The sequence below is a fragment of the Haliaeetus albicilla genome, chromosome 9 (assembly GCF_947461875.1).
Source record: "Haliaeetus albicilla chromosome 9, bHalAlb1.1, whole genome shotgun sequence".
In the NCBI taxonomy this organism is placed as follows: Eukaryota; Metazoa; Chordata; class Aves; order Accipitriformes; family Accipitridae; genus Haliaeetus; species Haliaeetus albicilla.
In genome coordinates, this window is record NC_091491.1 from 43,192,424 (window position 1) to 43,209,527 (window position 17,104).

Genomic DNA, 17,104 nt, shown 5'->3' on the forward strand with positions numbered 1-17,104 from the left:
GGGAGATGCAAGACTGCATGTCCTGGTCACACAGAGAACAGATCATCTCTGAAGCTGTACCACGACATACAACGCCAGAAAGACAAAGGTCCCTTGCGGCGCTGCAGCTGTCCCACTGACCAGGGTTCCTCAGTCAGTGATGTCACTGACTGTTGCTAGCACCGAACCCAGCAGAGCTGGTATGCGGGAACATTTTTTCCAATGGCACACAGCGGACAGATTATTTCTGCTGGACTGTGCTGTCACTAGGCAATACGATAAGCAAAGATACTGACCTCCTCTGCAGGTTTCACCCCTCATTGCTGGAATGACCTGTTTGGGTTCTAACTTGAATACTGAAGACGCTGGTACTTCTGTCTCTATGTACAAACTTTGGCTATCGCCCCCATGCTGGATAGGGCATCTGAAGATGCCTGGTACCTTCCCCCTGCTGGTACCGAAAAGGACTGGGCTCAGGGGGGGGTCACTTCAGCAAGGGAAGCCTGAGCTGCACAACCTGTACCTTACAGGTTCTCCAGCAGGAGGTACGTGCTGCCGCTGGAAAAGAGGAGGCATCCACTTTGCCCATGCTTACTAACATTTGTACCTAAGACCTGCTGCAGTAAATGGGTGCTTACTGCTAAATTTTATGGAGCTTATGTATTTTTACTCATCCCAAGCAAAATAACAAAATTTTTGTTTCTACTTTCAATGTAACTGGCTTTCTACTTATCAAACTTCCTCCTTTCTTTGCTGCTGTTCAAATTCATTATCCGTCTTGCATGATTAGACTAATGAAGACAACAGCTTTTTCCCCCCTCATTTAAAGCACCTTTCACATGCTTGTAAAAAAATATTTCTACATTCAGCTTGTCAAGCGGTCGTCTTCATTCTGCATGGGTTGTCTTTTATACCTTTTAATCACTTCAGCTGCCCTTTACTGAGCTAACTTCAACTTGTCAATACTTGCCCCATAGCAGTATGCCAAAACCAAAATGCAGTGCTTTGACTGTGATCTTGCTGTTGGAACCACAAATTAACAACTCCCTGATTTCATGTGCAGCCACCCCCTTGTTTTTGAATTCTAAGGTACAATTTTACAGTGACTCTGAAATGGCACACAACAAAAACAATTTTTCCAAAAATGCTTTTTCTGCCACCACGCAGCACTGCAGAACTCTCTTCCTCGTGCTTTCCCTTAGGAGGTAGCGTACTGATGGCAGATGAAGGTTGCTCAAAATTGCAAAGCATAGCAGCCCTCCGGAACTACTACAAATTGTTACAAATTAAAGAAGTCTTACACTTTCTACCTTGCCCTAGACTGATTTGTGTCCCAACATACCCAGAACAGACAGTAATGGATGTCCACCCTCACCTGGTACTTGAACAGACATCCACTGGAACATGGCCTTTGCTATACTGTAGCCCTACATCAGGTACCTTTCAAAACCTGTATTCTTTCAAAGTGACTACTGATAAATACCAACACATTTCATTTATCTGCTTTGATTCCTAGTATTTTTGCATTCATGCTACCAAGACAGTATTAGTGAATTGAATCTCGACAAAATTCCCTTTGGACATTTCTTCCCAATTTATCTAAGCTTACATACTCTGTTTTGATGTATATGACTTTTTTGCAGGCTTCTATTTTTGTATTACCCATCAGTTTATTAAATGCATTTGCTATCATATACTCCCATTTGGAAATGCAGAATTTTGTTTCAAATCCATATTTCATAAATAGATTTTTATCCAAGTGTTAGTGAGTCAGAGTAAATCAATCTGGTTATAGATCACTGCAGCTTCAAGTTCGTTGATTGATATTGTCACTCATCTCAGATCAGTGGCTAACTTAAGACTTCTATCAATCCAAGTTTATTACTTTCTCCTAGGACTGTATCATGTAATTTTTCTTATGGGTGGTCATTTTGTTACAGACACCTCACAGGTTATGACAGGCCCATTTAGCTCAGTACGCAGACATGACACTCCCAGCGGAACTCCCAAGCTCCACCGCTGAAATCAAAGTTTTATATCAACATTCAGCTTAAAAATATTTGGCGTACTTTCAGTCAAAACTCTGCTGGTTCAGTACCTTCAAGTAACATGAAAACGAATTTTCTGAACAAATGGCTTTTACATTTCCTGCACTGCAGTAACAGCTCCATGTGATGATACAGGACTGTGAAACATCGGCCCATACCCTAACTGTGTGACACCATCGCGCTTTTTGTGACTTTACAAAATGGAAAGACTTTGAGCTAGATGGTCCTTGAACACAGAAGTCACAAACAAGTTTGTTCCATGAACACAAAAGCATGTTTGCAGAAAAAAAAACCCAACATGATTTTTTTCTGGTGCTAAAGATGAAAATTTAAGAATAAAAACTTCTGAATCTTAATTAAAAATTGAATGCTACAGATTAGCCACGTACAAGTGACATACTATCTGAGTAGCTTCTCTTGTACTCCCATGCAATACTCTACAGTTACATTTAATAAAATAAACAAAAATCGCAAAACACTCCATGAGGTTGAGCAAGAACAGAAATAGTCTACCTAATTTATAATGGTTATAAACCAGAATTATAGCACCATGATGATTGTTTTACAGACAAAAAGTACTTTAAAAATTTATATTTGAGGATGAACTAAGAATTCCTCTAATCTGTACTCCGAGTGAGTTCATCACATTTTCCTAATTGACTATGTTCCAGAGGCAGCTTGTTTTTATTTTAATATTAATTTTTCCTTAATTGCCAAAGAGAGTACATCATGTATACCATCTCCTTTCTACATAAAACAAGCTGTTGGAACTTAAAAATGTATTGAAATGTGGCCAAGCAGCCTTTTATATGCCAGCTGGCAAGTTCTCAAACCACAGATAGGTCTAAACCACTAAATGGTTGTATTTAAGATGCACAAAGGAAAAAAACCCCTCGCATTAAAAAAATAAAGAAAAACAAAATACATGAAAGTTGCTATTACTTCCATGAAACTAGCGAGAGCTGCTAGTTACAGCATGTGCAGAGAATTATACAGGGCCTTTCGCTTCTGCAAAGTCGGGATCGATAGCGTGCATCCTCTTTCCGCGGGGAGAGCAAGAGACTACAAACCATTTAAGCACTTAAACACTGTTAGGTACTTCTGTAGATCTGAAAACTATGAATAAAACCACAAAGCGGATTGCCCAAGGACTTCAGACTACCCAAAACTCTATTTTAGACTCTCCAAAGACTTGATACTATAATCACCATGGTTAGCAAATGTAGTGATGCCACTTGTTAAGAAGTGTTTTATTTATTGTTGTTGTCGTCGTTATTTTAAGTAAATATTATTATTTTAGTCAAAGTTTGAAAATAAAAATACTTCAGACAAGTTGAAAAACTAGTTTTTGGAGACAGCATTTCCTCAAAGACTAACCAAGACCCTTTAAAAAACTGTGTTTTTAAAAACATGAACCTCTTCTTACTACATGTATGATAATAAACTCTTCTCACAAAAGAATACTCATTAGATAACGGTTTGAGACATTATTTACAGAAATGGTATTTTAACAAACACTGACTAGAAAAAAGTAAATGTATTTGAAGTATCCTGGAAGTACGCTAAAACCCCTACTAACTATGACTATGTCTGCTATTTTTTCCTACTGAAAAGTCTGATTGTAGAGGATTTTTTTTTTAGTAAAAGCCTAAATTTTTTTAATAAAAGCCTATTTTCAGTACTAGAAAGAAAAAACTTTGGCATATCTCAGTATCCTAAGACTCTTTAAAATTATTTGAGTTTTAACAGCACCTGCACTTAGCAAGACAAAAGCTTGGGATTATTGAAGTGAACTGTATTAATAAAGGTGTAGTTTAGCTTAAGTAATTCCACCTACACTTAAGTCTGCTGTTGCACAGCTTGCTGTTCCAGGCAGGTATCGCGCGATTTTGGTTGCGCAGCTGATGCTGCCAGATGTGCTATCGTAGGCAAAGCAGGGTGACTCCTGCCTGCAGGTGTGACCGAGAGCCGCCGCACCCAGCTGTTGGGAAAGCCAGCTGGGCTGACGTATTTCACACCGCTGCCTCCTCGAATTCCACAGTGTGCAGCACTCTAACCTTCCCCTGCTCTCAATCGTCTCCCGCAAAAAGGATGACTCCTCAAACTGACAGTTTTTACAGCAGACTATCAGAATCTTGTAGAAATGGATCATAATTCTAAGAAACACATCCTAAGGTGACCAGAAACAGGCCTGTTTTTTTGTTTCATGCCACTGTAAATCCAGAGAGTCAAATACTATTAGGAACCTTCCCTGGCCTCTAAGTATTCACTTGGGCATACTTTTCCTATCACGTACATGAGAACATCTCATCACCAAGCAGCAGCAGTCGGCCTCTCTCCTAATGGCAAAATCTTCACAGCAACTTAACTTTGTCTTTAAGGCAAAGAAGACTTAATTCAATATATATTAGAAAAACATTTTGCTGTAACATAACCCTTCTACTTAAAGTACTTGACCAATTTGTTTTTTATCCAGCCATAAGAGATCATTTCTTTGCAAGAATTACTGCGTGATGTGAAGATGCTACTGAAGTTCCACTGTTTACTTTATCAATTACAAATCCTAATTCACTCTTTAAAGAAAGACACGGTTGGTTCTTCAACCGCAGTTAGAAATCTAAGCAGAACTTCAAAACTACCTACAGCTCACAGAAAAGTCAATTCACGTGTGATGAAATTTATCAGACCTTGTTCACACACTGCCAGACAACATGCCAAAATGAGAAACAGAACTGCTTTGCAATGCAACACCTCCCCCAAAAACATTTCTTTAATCCATCCAGCAAGTTCCCACTCTACAAGAGACTTCAACAGATCAGTTAATTAACCAAGTGTACTGTTCAGTGACACGGCCTCCATTTGCAGCTGAGAACTGCAACAATTCTTGTACAAATTAGAAATGATGCTGTCCATTCTTCCGCTTTTGTTTTACATGAAGAAGAGAGAAAAAAAAAACAATTCAAGGCCTGGCAAGCCTCGAGGAAATGGATGACAAGAAGGAGGGACACAGAGGCAACATGCGATTCTGCGTGTGAACGGTGACAAGACCATCACACACATTGTTATGAGTTACTTAAAACAGCATAAAACTGTGCCATGACTGATATTAGTAGGTACTGTCACTCCAACAGGGACAGGGTTTCATCCACAAAGGTAAATCCAGAGTCTGGACGCACCTCATTCTGCAGTAATTAATGCTAATTTATTCTTTTAAAAAAATATATAACCCAATACTCTTTCCCTGAAAAGCCTCAATTTGAAGCTTAATCTGCTTGGTTAGATGCGACAGCCCTTAGTTACTCTTTGAGTTCCCAGGGCTTCAGCAACGCCAGAACATGAACTTGTCCCCCCTGACTGAAAAGTCCTGTCAATATCACAGCATACACCAATTTACTTTGTTTATGCTGGCAACGAACCTATCAAAACTTAAGATGTAGTCAAAGCTATTCATATGCTACATGATTTGTGGTCAGAAACATCATCATCATACCTTGATTTTAAATTCCAGTTGGGAGTTAATTGTGTACATCATTTCTGTCCTTTCCATTTTCCGAGCACCTTCGTTGCATAAACGCACCAGCTAGAAACGAGACATTTATTTAACAGGTTTAATGTACTCAAGACTGGCAATACAGACTTTTGTTCCTTTATAAAATGCTCTTCTGGGGAAGCGTAAAACTCCAAAAGGAACTGACATTTTCACACTGGGTCACAGACATAACGCTTTCAAGACCAGACTGAATGCGGCCCTGAGTGACCAGGTTGGACTTGGTAGCTGATTCTGCCTTGAGGCTGGACTGGATGACCTCCTGAGATCCCCCTCAACCTGAATTATCCTATGATATTGTGATAATTATTTACTCTCAGGGGAGTCCAGATGGTACAAAGGTTCAGCCCAAAGCTCTGGGAAGAGTTCTAGCTCTCTGATCCAAGTTAATGACTAATTCCAAAATAAACAACCTTCCAGACCAACCCATCAGTGCGGCATGCTGCCATGTCTACCACGCACACCCAACTCATTCCAAAGCAAACGTTACAGTACCATCTTGTTAAACGAAGGCAAACAGTATCCCAGAAAAAGTTTTACTGCAGCTGACCTTCAAAATGCAGTTTTAATGCAGGCTATAGTTTTCCTGAAGTCTGCACGTGGGGGTGGGGAGCATGTAGAAACAGAGGAGCGAAGACAGAAAGACATGAAAATGCATTCCCCTTAGCCCTGCAACATCACACGTGGATTTCCCAGCCACCAATGGGCCTCTTCTCCCTTTATAATCGAACACTTCACACACCACGCGCTGTTCCTGCGGAAAAACCCAACTGTGTTGGCAGCAGTACAGCGCTGCCGAGTTTAGGGTATTTTCCTAAGTAATAAACAGACAGTAATTTAAGCATAAAAATGATCCCAAGAGGCCTTTCTTAAATGAAACAATTTAGTTTTTAATGCTTCAGTGCTCTTCCCGTTTGCATTATTTATGCATGGAAAACATCAATTTTTCCCTTAAAGTAGGCAAGAATGTTCAAGGCCCAAGGTAATGTCTAGCCCAACATGCAGAGAAAGATTTTTTGTTTTAATAAACAGTGCCCAGTACTTCACATTTCGCAACAGTCTATGATGCGCTATAGTTTCTGAAATTCTGAGATCTTGGAGGCAAAAAAGAGCCAGTCCTTATTAGATCTTTAGGTTTTCTTTTCATACCACAAAGTTCTGTTTTAAAGAGTTGTCTATTTCCAGAACATTAATATATTTAACAGATGGATTGGAATTTCCCACCAGTTTAAAAAAAAAAAAAAAATCAGTAATCTGATTACTCAGGTTCAAATGGAAGGAACCAGAATTTATTATACAAGTAAATGCTGCTGAAATTTACAATCTACACATGGCAGGAAAATGGACTTGTGCTCTTCTTCCACCACTGATTGTTGGCAAAAAAGCATGACTACAGGAGAAGAGAACAACTCTGAACAACTGACAAAGGTGACCTGGTTAACTTACAATAAAATAAGAAAGAATGCTTAAGTCTGCTTAGAAGATTCAGACTTTCTTTTCTCTACTGTCAGGAGAGTGTTTTGGGTTTTTCTATATTTATGGTCCACCATAAGGCTTTCTGTTGGAATGACTGGCAGCAAACAGAATACATTTGTCCAACTACACAACGAAACAAGCGAACAAAATGAGTAATAAACATGAGCATTAACTCTCAAGTGTCCTGGGTTTGGCTGGGGCAGAGTTATTTTTCACAAGAAGCTGGGAGGGGGCACATCTAGGACAGCTGGCCAGAACTAGCCACGGGAATATGACCCATACAATGTCATGCTCAGTCCGGAACTGAGGGAGCTCAGGGTGGGTGGGGGATGAGCATCAGGTTCTGGGTGGTGAGCAACTGCATTGTGCATCACTCGATTTATACATTCTTTTATCAGCATTATTGTCATTATTGCTACTTCTTTCCTTGTGTTGTCCCATTAAACTGTCCCTATCTCAACCCACAAAGTTTTACCTTTTTCTTCTGATTCTCCTCCCCATCCCCCTGGAGGGGGGAGGACTGAGCGAGCAGCCACGTGGTGCTTTGTTGCCGGCTGGGGTTAAACCACGACATCAAATGACTAACAAAAAACAAAAGCAGCCACTTCTCACGGTGGATTTTTGAAATGACAAAAGCATGCAGTGCAATTTAGGAAGGAGAACAGAGCAGAAAAAAATCTGCATCCAGATTAAACTTTTAAGAACACACCTTGCTCACTTCTTTCAGAGCTTGCTTGCAGTTCTCATATTTCGATGAATCCTTAGGAGTTTTCTGACAAATAGTCTGAAATAAAACGTCAGTTACTTCAGAGGACTAAGCAGCAGAGATTGTAACAAATACAGAATTTTATATACATATTAATTGAAATCAAGGAGGTGAAGTCACAGCTGTAGACTGGGATAAATGAGGGAACACTAGGACCCTTCTTCAGAGTGCTCTGTCACACTAAGGAATGCCTCCCTAGAAAGCTTTTTGGAGCACAGTGATGTCTGGCACCTCTTGGCCAACCTCCAGCCATGGCAGCAGAAGAGGCCGGCCGCATCCTTCCAGGAAAGGGAAAGTTTCTGCCATCTCGTGTCTCAACTTCTTGCAGACCACAATGAAATCCCATTGCAGCTGTGCATAACAGGTTCTTCCTGCTTCAATGTTAAGCTTTTCCTGGAAGTTGAAATACCCATTTATGTGCAACCATACTTGCAATAAGAAAACTGTACCAGATTCCTCTGTCTGACCTCTTAGTGGAAGGTAAGTATTTCCAAAGGAAAAACAGAAAAGGCTCTTAAGGCTACACTGTTATGTGTAACATGGAAAAATATACATAACAGTATTATTTTATTAAAACAAAAAAACCACACGGAAGGGAAGACGGCTGCAGCATCCAAACACAGAAGTGCTGGAAAGTAATGAAAAGTAAATCTGATCTATGACTTACATGACAGTTGTAAGAATAAACTGTCAATAGATACAAGGCAGAGGTGAAGGTGAAGCCCTACCAGAAACAGGCATTTTGAATCAATGACAGACCAGTTAAATCACTTTTTAGATTGAGAAACAAGAATATCATAAGATATTTCACATTAAATTAGTCTTTGGTTTAATTACATTCCCTCCTCTCTAAATGTAGTTAGAGCCGTATTTCTGGTACTGAAGCCTTAAAAATCAAGTTCACTTTGAAGTCTCAATAAAAGGTTTACACAATCATCTCCAAGAAAAACAAATAAACAAAACTGAAACAGTGGAAAATAAAATGCTTAGTTTGCTTGTTTAGATTCTTCTAGCTGAAGAGAGGAAGGAGGTGAAGAAAAGAAAAAAAACCCAAGAAGCAGAAGGCATACCTAGTGAAACACCAAAATAATACTGGATTATTATTCCATTTTTTACCTAGAAATGTACTACAAAGAAGAGAGTATTCAATGTCCATGAATGAACTAAGTAACTATCCAGATGATCAAACTCATCAGTGCACAATTTGCAAATATATAGGAGAACAAAATTATTAGTCCTGTTCCTGGATCCTACCAATGCTAGAATCTGAGCATGGATTTTTGGATGACCAAAACCCGACCACTATTGCTGGCTGTCCAGCTCATAAATGTAGTTCTAGCATCTTAACCAAAATGCCATGAGCCTTGGTGTGAACTCTGCTTCACAAATATTCACTTGCACTTCATCACGCTTCCTAAGTCACCCGGTAACCTGCACAGGAAGGGAACATCTCACAGCATAACACACTGCTGGGAAACGGAGTGTGTCAATACAGCTCCAGTCACAAACAGCTCACGTGCCCTTGAGAACGGAGTTCACTCTGCAGGGTTACACTGTGACCCTCGTAACTGAGGAGCTTAACAACCCTGTTCCTGAAAGTATTTACTGCAAAAGACCCTTACCTAATCTATATGTTAGAGAGTCTTGTTTTCTAAACTGCAGGGTTTAATTTTAATCCTAATACTATATACAATTTCTGTGCTAGGTTCCTCCTTGGTTTCAGGATCATTTTGACCCTTTACTGTACAATTTTTCTATTAGAATGTCTAAATATTCAACTTTTGAATGAGGTATCAGGAGCAGGAGGTACCCGTTGCAGTAACCAAACAAATGCTACAGCACTTCATAATCAATAGACCAGTATCTACAGCCCTGTACCTGGTGTAAACAAGAAGATACGAAAGACTGGGTTGAACTAGGAATGGAATACGAACATTAAAAGAACATGCATCAAAGAAAAACAGAAAAATAACTCTGTTCTTACATCCATCAGTAAGGGAAGACGAGTAACTCTCTGCATGGGAAGAATGAGGAAAGAGATCATTGGTAAATTCCGGCAATCTTCATGGGACTCAATCCGTGATAACACCTCTTTAAATGCTGGATTTGTGGCTCTGGTGGGAAAAACGGGGAGAGAATTAAACAGTATGTTTTACCAAAGAATTGTGACAGCTTCTAGATTTTAAATAAATCATAATTTTATTAATAGGAAAGTGTGATCTGAAGGAGTCATACCAACTAAACCTTCAGCTTTATTTATGTAGATATGCAAGACCAGTACTGAGATTTAGAAACCTCAAGTTCTCCCATACATGACCGTGAGTGCAGACAGACTCATACGTAACAAACAAGGAAAGTATACCTTGACACTGATTAAGCTGTACTTACCAGTGGAAAGGGAACGTAACACATGACCACAAATAGGATTGGACTATGCAGCCAGCCACACTGTCACTCTTGATTACTTCAAAGGAACTTGTGTACATGAAGAAAAGCTAAGCATGTAAGTACATGCTTAGTTGGAAGCCATAGGTTTTGCACAGCCTACTACTCACTCCTACTACAAAGGGGGTGATTTTGCAATTGTATTTTAAAATCAGTACTTACAGTAATTTCTGCAGTGTTCGCTGCTGATAGACTTCATTGGTGCAGTATTTTACATATGGATCAAATGTTGAAGAAGTATGCTTTTCAACTATATCACTAATATCATCAATAAAGATGTTGTTCTGATGTCTTGCTTCAAGTTCTTTAAAGAACCTGTGAAAAAAGAAAATAAATTACTCAAAAAAAATTAGCATATTTTCTCTCGCAACATTTTACACTTCACCTGACGCAACCCATGACTTTTGTAATAAACTAATGACAACTTGAATGATTTGTGAAAGGGTGACATCATCTCTCCTTTGGCAGAACAATAAGGGAAATCTTTACACGATAGAAGTCAAAGGCTGCCAGTGTCACCTGGCAGAGCTCAACATAAGCAATGCTGGCAAAGTTACTTCCCATTCTCTAGCTGCCAAAACCAAAACAGCATTACTGATCTGGTTAGACTAGAATGTCCAGAAACAGGGCTGAAAAAGAAAGGAAACAACTTCAAGCTCACATTAACACATTTCCTCTTGTAATAAAGGATGTACAAAACCAGAACATTCAATGAAATGAAGTTATGTGTGAACTGCTGAACTAACAGCAAAAAAACATACAGCAGGCTGGGCTGGACAAGGTGCTCATGTACCAAATACTTTCATCTACCACTGAAAACAATCACCGACTGGAAACAGTGAAAATGGGAACAGAAACCAAATTCTGAGCTGACTTTCTCCCCTAAACAAGCTTGTTCTAAGAACTTCCCTATTGTTTGTCCTCTTTCCACATGTGAGTCCCTTTGGCCTCTGAAAACTTTCCACTCCTTTTTGCATTTCTGATTTCACCAGGAAAAAAAGCCTTTTTTCCTGTGATGCTCATTAGAAATATCTTACTATTTGGGGTGTAAGAGCTCACACAGATCAACTATTGCAGGTCACTAGAATTACCTGCACTGACACTCTGACATCAGTGTAATCCTTAAAAATCTAGAAGCTGCTGAAAATCTCATATACTAGTCTTGCCTGCAGCCTTTATACAAGATGATTCACTAGAAGAATCCTGAAGTCCCTAGAGTAAACCAGCTAATAAAAAAAATTCTTGGAACACATCATCTCACATCAAGCTAAAATATTTTGAAACATGGTCTATTTTATTTTGGTCCTTTATTACATTGTCTCATTACTAACACTGGCTCTTCAAAATCTGTCACTTGCAGCATTTCATTTTTATGTGCTGCACCAATATTCTCTATAGTTTGTCTTGCAAACGTCAAATGTAAGAAGAGGAGAACAGGATGAACAGAAGCTTATCATACACTGTTTAACAACGTGGGTTAACTAAATTAAGATTTTTTCCAGGTGTGCTTAGAAGCAGCTGCCCAAATTGAGTGGTTGCCAGATTCTCACTTGGTCAATCACAGTCAAAAGAATCAAGGCGGGGGAGTTGTTTTGGTTTGGGATTTTTTGTTTGGTTTTGTTTTTTAAAGTTCTGATACATTAACTGCAGATTGAACTGACGTTTATCAATATTACCATTTAATGAAAAACAGGACACTGCCTACAAATAGATATAATGCTGCCTACTACAGTGCACAGTTTTCCACTCACTCTTCCCCTTTAAGTGGTGCAGCAGTATTTTTTAATAGCCTGCCACATTTGGAAGGCAGAGTCTTCCAGCATCCTTCTGTCCTCCACCCATCTTATTTCAAAGCACAAAATATTTCAAGCTGTCACTGAGTTGTATTATGCTACGTATTTGGTTTTTTTAGTATCAAGAACAGTACTAGTTGGCAAAGCATACTAAGTTGCTATGCGGTCTCATACAATACATGGACAAATACTAAAGTTAACAGTTGCCTGAAATTTCACTGGGGTCCAAGAGGTGGGAGGGAAGGAAAGTCTCCAAGTCACACAGTCTACAATTTCTCATGAACCACAACAGCCAGATTTCAACTGCTGACCACCAAAAACCGCAGACAACTGGAATTCGTTTCTGCTCTACTCAAGACATTTATAGTTGGGAGAACTTCTCAGCATGCTGCCAATTTACTTTCCTCAGGAAATTAGGAAATACAACATTTCTTCCTGCCGTATGTTATGGCATGCTGACAAGGTGTTTGACCATGCTGGGCTAGAACTTCCACTTTTAGAATTTATCTGGTGCTTCATCAATGACATCATCAGTCACAGTCATTGTAAGGAACAGTAAAAATCTTGTTTGGAGAGTAGAAGATTTAAAAAAACAGAAAAAAAGAGGGGGCAGAGAGAAGCAGCAAACCCAAGTCCCATCCCCCACAACATGTACTACAAGAAATATTACCTCTGGAAATCATGCATCAAAGCTTGAATCAAAGGTTGTCTTTTTTTGCATCCAATCTGCTAATTACTATATATAATCAGTGAACCACACACATCATAAAAACTTCTTACTTAAAATTTTAGGACAGATTCTGTCATAAAGATCAGTGATTGAGTGATTACATTCAATTTAACCAACTACAAATTAGTAGTTGCAATTAGTTGTGCTGTATGACTGGCTTTTTTTAGTTAACACCAGAAGGATTTATGTAAAACATTTGTTTCCGTTAAGTCTGGAACTTTTCTGGTTAAAGTTAGATCCAATTAAGTGAAAGTCAAACAGCATCATAAGACAGCATTTGATTTCCCTCATCTTGCCCTTATGTTGTGTAAGAGAAACATCCAATTTGTAATACTCTAAAACTCCCCCTCCCCTAAAGGCTACGTGCCAAATTTAGAAATGCAGGTTTAATTAATTTCCTGCTTGTTTCTTTTTATAGCACAAGATGTAGAAACACTAGAGATTCTCACCAACACTGGAGTTTGCCCTGTCTTTATGACAAGAGTTTCCTCCTTGAACTTTTGGTGTTAAGGGTTTTCCCATGTCTTTAGGCAGATCGTTAACAAGCTGGTAATCACGATCAGGAACAACGTCCTAATGCTTGCTCAGGCAATTTTCTTCAGCTATTTTTTCCCATTCATCAGCACTGTGTTAATCAATGACTGATATCCACAACTTTCTCAAAAACTCTAGTTAATTCAGCTGTATAAACACAAATGCACAGTGGTATATGCACAGTGTTATGAACTATTCCATACAATTCACCTTTAAAAGGCCTAAATTACGTCTCATTTACAACTGCAAAACTCCCATCAACAAAGTTCTACTCAAACAGATGCCATAAAGAAATACACAAAATAAATGCCTTAATATCAATAATTTTGATCCACATTTCTTCTCAACATTTACTTTCCCTTCACCCCTAGATAAAGATATTAACTGAGCAGGACTTACATTCTTACGAATATTGTATCTTGCTATCTGGATATTCCAAAACTAGATTGCACTGGATTAAAAAAAGTCTGATTAGGCAGGTAAAAGAGACGTTAACTAGGCAGGCCAAATTAGAGTTAGAAAAACAATTATTTTGTGGAATCAGTTATTATCTGGGAGCAAAAAGCATGCAGAATCAAATGACAGGACATAAAAGGAATATACAGAAAGGTCGGAGGTACTGCAAAAAATCTAAATAGTTCATTTACATCAAGGGTCACTATAGAAGAAAACTGATACCAAAGCCTTTTTTGTGAGTGAGACTGGGAACGAACAGACTTGGTGAAGTTCTGTCTGAAACTGAAGTAAATGTGGAACACCAGAAGTTACCAGAACCAGGTGATCAGCACCCAAGAGAGCTAAGAGGAAAAAAAAAATTGATAAAGTTACTATGAAATCATTTTATTCTGTTTGCAAAATGACAGAATACACATAATAGCATTACCAGGCTGGTGAGAGGGCCAGATGGTATAATGTCATTGCAGTTTTCTATACAGGTTACATAGCACTCATAGAATCAAGGTTCTCAAACATTTATGACTTTTTTCCTACTCCTTACAGTACTAATTTTTTGTCTCCTTGCGGGTCCATGCAATCCTCTATTGCTCACCGTTCTGGACAGTGCTATTGGTCCGCTCTGTCAATGAAAATATCAGTCCATCACCATCAAAGCCATTCTGTATGTGGAAATAACCTGTGGTCTGGCTTGTAGATCACTTATTTCAAAGTTCATTATTATTATTATTGCTTAATGTTTTCCAAGTTATGATGACCTGTGTATCTGGCATAAAGAAGATTATAATGCAGATTTAGCTTCGTAGGGATGTTGCTGCTGACACACTACTATCCAGTAACAAAAAGCAGCCACTGGAGTGGAAGCAAGTACAATTTAGCTTCCTCCTCTTAGAGATAAGGAACTGGAAAAACAATTACCAATTCCAGATAACTCCAGATAAAAGTCATAAAAAAATTCTGATTAGCCTCTCCAAATCTGAATCTTCTCATCAGGAACAGAAGCTTAACATCTGCATCACAATTTTTTTTATTTTTTTTGGGGGGGGGGGGGGGGGGGGAATGGGGCAGGGAAGAGAGGGAATTTAAAATAGTAAAAATGGGAAAAATTACAGCCTTATTTTTATGCTGAATCAGAGCTTTTAGGAAAAGAATGGCTGAAAGGAGGGTGAATCAAGTGAGGGACTGCATCCACAGGTGTTTGAAATTAATCAGTTTGTTACAGGAATTACCACAATCCAAATAATGGAAAACAATACATACATCCACATATATTTATAACACTAAACACTGCAAAGCTAACAGTCCATAAAAATACCTTTTATTAGGCAATATCCACTGAGCAACTACAAAGCCAAACAAGGGGGGGAAGGAGGAAAAAAAAAACCCAAAAAACAAAACAGACAGACCCTGACGGCCTATTCGTTTATTCTGCAACAAACTGGAACAACTTTCAGCAAGCCTACCCACAAGTAACTATCCTAACGGCAAGTCACTTGCCTTTTCAACTATTTGTAGTATTCTGGCAGGAATCCAGAACAATAAAAAGGCCATGGCAACCCTGCCAATATATTCTGTTACAGCGAGATTCTTCAGATAGCGGGTAAGTGCTCATAGCATCTAGTTCAATGGTATGCATTTCAGAAAAACAAATCTTGATTCAACCAATTAATACCCACTGACAAATGAACCCACAAAGACCACTCTGTGGCACTAGAAATGTAAATCTTTTTGATAAATTATGGAGACATCACAACAGGAGTCCTCATTTTAAAAACCTTTCCCATGCTGAACAAAGTAATGCTTTTTGTACTACTGAGAAGAAGCAGGGTGCTTCTGCCCCTCTCCCTAAGTCTGAAAAGTTACTTACATACTCATTTGTCACAGAACAAAATGATCTCTTGCGTGTCTCAAACAATGAATTTCTAAATCATTTTGTGAACTTTCTAGCAACAGGGATGAGGCTATTCCCATATAACACACTTGCTAGAATGGCCAAACCAACAAACACAGCAAGCAGAGACCTTGGAGAACGGAGGAGAACAACTGGACGCGTAACTTCCCTCATGCTCTACAAACCTGGGCTGTCACCTGCACCTTCACAATAAGAGAAATAACCAATCCTGATATTTGGGAAGAAGTTTTTGTTAATACAAAAATATGAACCATACGAAAACATAAATTAAGCATTGCTTAGTCTTGAGGGAAGGTATCAGCCAGGGAACTCTCCACCACAGTCTAGAAATAACAGTGATTTAGAGAGTACCCAGGAAACTCTCCAGAGAAAGTCTGGAATGTGTCATTTCATTTCAAATGACAAACTCCCCCATCAGGCTCCTGCCCCACTCCCTCTCAGAGCCCAGTGGGTACCGCCACGGCCGCACACCTCCCAGCAGCCCTGCGCCAGACGCAGACAGCAAACTCTCCCAGGTTCATCTTTCTCACGAGGGCACCTGTGCCAAGTTGGCAACCGCCTAACGTCCATAACCCAAGGAAAGCAAGTTCAAAGTGCAAGTGTGCTAATCAGCACATTACGCTGTTTTAGCCCTGTGCAAGCGCTGTTCAGAAGGGAGAGCAGCGATGCCCGTCAGGGGAAAGGCCAAGGGGCAGGACGCAGCGCTGCCAAGAGACGACGCAGCGCTGCCTCAAGTGCCGCTGGGCTTCTCTTCGTGCTGTCGCAGGCACTTCAGCCTCTTTCCTACACATCTGTAGAAGAAGTTATGCAGGGAGGCAAACTATCACACATGCTTACAGGTAGGGAGAAAGCTGCGGGTTTTGATACTGCTGCACATACAGCTGCTTGTCCTACAAAATGTATATATAAACGTCTGTATACATGATCTTCACATTGATACGGCCACACCCATAGTAGAAGGCACAGAATGACATACAAGATAGCAAATACCACACTTGAGCAGGCAAGATTTCCTAGGTATAATTGCTGCACAGACCAGCCTCACCGTTGTCCAGAGTAACGTGGAGCAATGCAACACAACTCATCTATCTGCAATGCAAGCTTTCATCTCATGAATTTGAGGTTTAAAATCTCATTTAAACAAAGCACGCTGACCCAATGATACAGGAGAGGAGCCAAGGGAATATACATATATCCTCCCAGTATAACAGCCTTGCTAAACACAGTTATTTCTAGACTTACTAACAACTAAAGCTACACATACTTTTTACGCTATAAGGGCAATGGCAGTTCTCTGAAACCAGACTGACCTCTCGAAGACTTATCGCTCAGTCTGAACTAAGAAAGGCTGCTTCTTTGTTCCTTATCAGTCTCTGTACAAGGAAAGCAGAAATGCAAGTTCAAATAACTGTTGAACATCC

General features: G+C 39.5%; 1 protein-coding gene across 1 annotated transcript in view; it reads right to left on the reverse strand.

Moving 5' to 3' along the window:
• ARHGEF26 (Rho guanine nucleotide exchange factor 26) overlaps positions 1 to 17,104 on the reverse strand; it is a 62,401-nt gene that overhangs the window by 19,297 nt on the left and 26,000 nt on the right. The window contains exons 6-9 of the mRNA XM_069792946.1: positions 10,424 to 10,576; positions 9,801 to 9,930; positions 7,760 to 7,834; positions 5,518 to 5,607 (exon numbers count right to left, since the gene is read on the reverse strand). Coding sequence (XP_069649047.1) covers positions 5,518 to 5,607; positions 7,760 to 7,834; positions 9,801 to 9,930; positions 10,424 to 10,576 — 448 coding nt within the window. The remainder of the gene's footprint in view (positions 1 to 5,517; positions 5,608 to 7,759; positions 7,835 to 9,800; positions 9,931 to 10,423; positions 10,577 to 17,104) is intronic.